The 4728-nt window shown below is 32.4% G+C and overlaps 1 protein-coding gene across 1 annotated transcript; it reads right to left on the bottom strand.

Moving 5' to 3' along the window:
* Positions 1-796: 796 nt before the first annotated feature.
* Positions 797-3400, bottom strand: LOC130966749 (zeaxanthin epoxidase, chloroplastic-like). Its single transcript, XM_057891575.1, has 5 exons — positions 3370-3400; positions 3061-3272; positions 2691-2782; positions 1281-1410; positions 797-859 (listed from the first exon to the last, which is right to left on the bottom strand). The coding sequence occupies exons 1-5, from the start codon at positions 3398-3400 to the stop codon at positions 797-799; spliced, it is 528 nt and encodes a 175-aa protein (XP_057747558.1).
* Positions 3401-4728: the final 1328 nt, after the last annotated feature.

The raw sequence follows: 4728 nt of genomic DNA, 5'->3' as shown, positions 1-4728 counted from the left end.
CATCTGTAAAAGCTCCGTTGGAAATTATTTACCGACGGATTTTTTTCCGTCGGAAAATTACCGACGGATTTTTACTAGTTACCGACGGATTTTCCCTCTGTAAATTTTTCATCCATTTCCCGAAGGCGACGAACTTTCCGGCGGATTTTCTGTCTGTAATTATAGACGGATTTTCAAACGGATTTTTCGTCTGTAATTACAGACGGATTTTCAGACGGATTTTCCGTCTGTAATTACAGACGGATTTTCCGACGGATTTTCCGTCTGTAATTTAAACTTTGGGAAATCATCTCACACTCTTATTACAGACAGAAAATCCGTCTGTAAATCCATCAGTAAGATAAAATAGATTTTTTTTAAATTTTTCTATTGCAAAATAAATACTTTAGATTTGTTTTCTAAATTTACTCCATCAAATACACTGTAGATTGAAAAAAAGAAAGCCAAAAAGCACATAGATAAACATAATATTCATTACATGATACCTATAAAATTGGATATTATTTTTTAACACCATTATCCCATATCTCACTGTCTCAATAAAAAAATACCCCAAAATTTATTTTAAACTACAACAGAGAAGGGCTGGACTTTCAGCCTAAATTTTAAAACTATTTCCTCATGCTCTCTTTAAAGTTTAAACTTTTCAATCTAATCTGAGTTACATGATTCTTCACTCCATGGTAGATTCTTGTGTGGCTGAAACTTGAAAGTATTTGTTCATCTACTTATTCTTCTTTGATTTGTTTGCATTGGACTAAGCATATGCAGTTCCCTAGTGTCAAAAAACATGACATTAAACCATTGAAGCATCTGTTGATCTAGTCCCAACTTCAACCTTTGGAGCCCTCTTTGTTTTCTGAGAAAATATTCATAACATGATAAGTGAGTCTTTACATATAAAACCTCATGATAAGTGAGTCTTTCTTTTGTGCAGGTCGGATGAGAAAAAGGCAGCTATTGCCATATGTGATAAGATAGGATTAAAAGGCTATCAAGTAAGTATATACATTCCCTAACATTTGAAATTCAAGAGAAAGGCACAATTATCCCAAAAAAATTGCAGTGCCAACTCCAAAAATCTGCAATCAAACAAGGATGTTCTAGTTAAATCCATTAAACAATGTTATTGTTGTAAACCCAATATATATACACACAAAATGTTTGTCTTGTGATGCTTTTGAGTTCTTACTGGTGCATACATTTGATTATCCAAAATGAAATTAATCAAGAACTACGTATTTATGTGCAATTTGAAAGACTAGTGGATTCAGAAGTACCGTCAATAATCCATCCTCAAGCTCCTCGCCAGTGCTGGCAGTGTAAGAAGCCTTAAGGAATTCTTTTTCTACTCTAGAAATAAACTGGAATGTTCCAGCTGATCCTTTCTCCTCCTTCTCCTTATTTTGTCTTAACAATGAACAGTAATTAGCTACTGCACAGTGGCAATCTCATAAACAAAGTAAACCTTAATGATCCATGTCTAAAGCAACAAAAGCTCTTACCGAATGGCATATTTTACCAAAGTTTCGGTGCAACAACGCGTGATAACAGATTCCAATGTATTAAGAAAGTGATGCTCCAACTTTGTGTCATGTTCAAGTCCAGCCAAACTGAATCCTGAAAATGAATTAAGAAAGTGATGCTCCAACTTTGTGTCATGTTCAAGTAATGCAAAATCTAAAGAGTGATATTAGGAATTTGCATTTTGTCCTATCCAAAACTTTTAGCTACTTTTAATTATTTCCTTTGCGAAACTTTATTATTTTTGGCTTTACTAACAAAGACTTTTATGCACTTAAACAAATTTTAGGAATAATAAGTTGAGTTTAATTTTGATGAACTAACAGTATAAAATTTTTTACATCATTGTTCAATAATATTTGTTGTTTTCATGATCATTCATGCAATCAATGTTTAATTATATAGATTGATGTATAGTTGGTACCATAGATTGATGTATAGTTGGTACTGATCTAGTCACTTTAATGCGGAACGAAGCCTGCAAAATAACTTGGATGCTTAGATATGTCACAGGAAATTAGGTATGCAACAACTATACAAACTTGCACATTTGGAAGTTGGATACTCATATACACAAAAAGAATATGAAGCTAATGGTAATTGGATCTTTGCTAGGCAGATTTAACATAATTATTTTAGAGTAAAAGTAACTATTGAAATTGGAACATCTAAATGGGAAAACTATACAATGGTTAATTTTTATATGAAAGAAATTATGCACTAAAACTTGGTTAGGTTAAATACTAACGGACTAATTGTCTAGTTTATTAAAAGATCAGAAAATTCACTTATTGATAACAATCAGTTTCTGGTACTAGCCCACTTAAATAAACCATTTTTAGACAGTATAATTAATTCTAATCTTCATCATTATGTTTAGTGATCTTAAATTAAATAAACTATATAAAAATTACAGTAGCACAAAATGAAAAATAGAATGGAAGACCAAGTAGATGTAGGCAGGTGATAAGTGAAGAAAAGTTCTGAAATATATAAAAGTTGGACTAAAAGGTTGTATCTTTCTCAAACAATGATTGATGCTATGTAACAAGTAGTTGATAATGCAATAAATAAATGGATTCAACAATGCAAGGAGATCAACTCATTTCAACAAAATTGCTATTTCAGTATTCATTTTCGTATTTGAAGAACAAACCGTAATTTACCTCCTTAGGGAAGAATCAATATCAATTGGAGACCCTGATTTTACACTTTTCTCCCATGCATTCTCCAACTCCCATGCTAGTTGATAACTGTCCTGTAATGACAAAATAAGCTTGTTAGAAAGAACTTTTGCGCCAATGTTCATGTTTCACTACCAGTTCCCTCTGAAGGAGCAAAGAAAAAGTAAATGTGGGAAATATTTTAATTTTAATCATGTTTCGTTGATTTATGTCTATGTCCATCTCAGATCAAACAAACCATGGATAACTGAATACTAGTTCTGAATATGAAGGGAATTGCTGGAAGCCTGTAACTTTGAAACAATAATGATAAATACATATTGTAATGAAGGGGGTAAAAGTAACTATATACCTCAATAGCCATGCATCCTCCTTGGCCCATATTTGGCTGCATAGCATGGACAGAATCACCAAGCAAACTAACTCGACCCTTTCCCCATGTTAACGTTGGTATCCTGTCGTATATGTCTCGTCGCAGAATTGCCTCTTCTTCTGTGGCCAGTATCAGATCTAATGCATTGTCACACCAACCCTCAAAGATCTTTAGCAACCTTTCCTTCTTTCCTGCCAAACAGTAAGAGAAATGATATCAAATATTATGATTTACAATCTTCATTTCAAGCCTGCCAGTCAATCTGATTCGCAATCTACATTAAAATACTACTAGATTGCTGGTACAAAGTTAGAACCATTGTATATCATGCCAAGCAGTGAAGTTCAGTCATCAGAATAAACAAGCAGTAAAATTGATAGAACTAACTTGGCCCAAATAATTGCTTCCTCACCTATCAAAAATTATTATAATAAGGTTATGTTTTATAAAACTAAAATGCATAGTTATGAGAATATGATCAGAAGCAGAGAAAATTTTAGTAAGACCTTGGACCATATCCCATCTGCTCCAATCAAGAGATCTCCTTCGTATTTCTGACCATTCTCTAGCTCTACTGTTACCTGAAATTGAAAAATGCTGGATGAAAAGACTAAAATTCTAATACAACAATTATATCTGATCACAGTCCACTGATGCGGTTCATGAAGTAGAAGAATTAATTTGTAGTTAATCTCAATATAAAAGCTTTCTCTAAATACCTTGCTTCCATCATCTACAAAATTAACAAATGCTAAAATAAAATAATTATATAAATTTTAATGATTATTAATTTTTAATAGACAAAATTACTCTAAATCCTAAATCATAATTCAGAATCATTTCTTTTTACAAGAAAAGACTTGCACTTTATAGTATTTTTTTAATAGCTATTTCAATAAATATATATTTACGTGAAAATGATATTATGAACGGTTAGATAGTTTAGCAACCATAATCAATCAAACATGTCAAACCATCTAAAGAGTGAGCACTGAAAACATTCATACTAACTAAAGAGTGAACCATCTGGCTGTTTGACAAAAGCATCAACCTCCACCATATCAAATTGCAAATCCATACCTGCAATTGAACATGAGATGCATTAACATAAACAATGAAGCGCCGCATCATTTCATCATGCTAGGTTGCAAATTTATTTTACCAATGTGAGTTCTTTTCATGATTCTTAGTTCAGCTGCAGCCCTCCCCAATGTCTCCAAAGGTGCAGCCACCTTAACAAACAACAACTAAGTTTCAAATACTCAACAAGAAGTTTAACTTAGACACAACTGAAAACAAAAATAAGAATCACAAAATTGCTTGTTTGGTAACTGCAAATACAATGCTAAAAGACATAATTCTTTTCTACCTTGTCTCTATCTCACATTATAATTATAGAAATATTTCAAGAGAAATCAATCAATCAATCAATCAATCATATTACCATAACAGAGGACAAAAAAAGAATAAAATAATGATATTCTGCCACAGTATATATATGAAGAATTAAGAAATTTGAGAAGAAATTGTTGTAACCTTGAAGAACTCATCTGAATTGCCAATAACTCTGTCAGCAGCCAAGCCTGCATTCTTAAGCTCCCTGGCAAAGACATTGCTGATGAGCGGATAATTTATACGCTTTTTGGC

This window comes from Arachis stenosperma, chromosome 3 (assembly GCF_014773155.1).
Source record: "Arachis stenosperma cultivar V10309 chromosome 3, arast.V10309.gnm1.PFL2, whole genome shotgun sequence".
NCBI classification, from domain to species: Eukaryota; Viridiplantae; Streptophyta; class Magnoliopsida; order Fabales; family Fabaceae; genus Arachis; species Arachis stenosperma.
The sequence above is the reverse complement of the archived record's forward strand: the minus strand, read 5'-3'. Positions and strand labels throughout refer to the sequence as shown.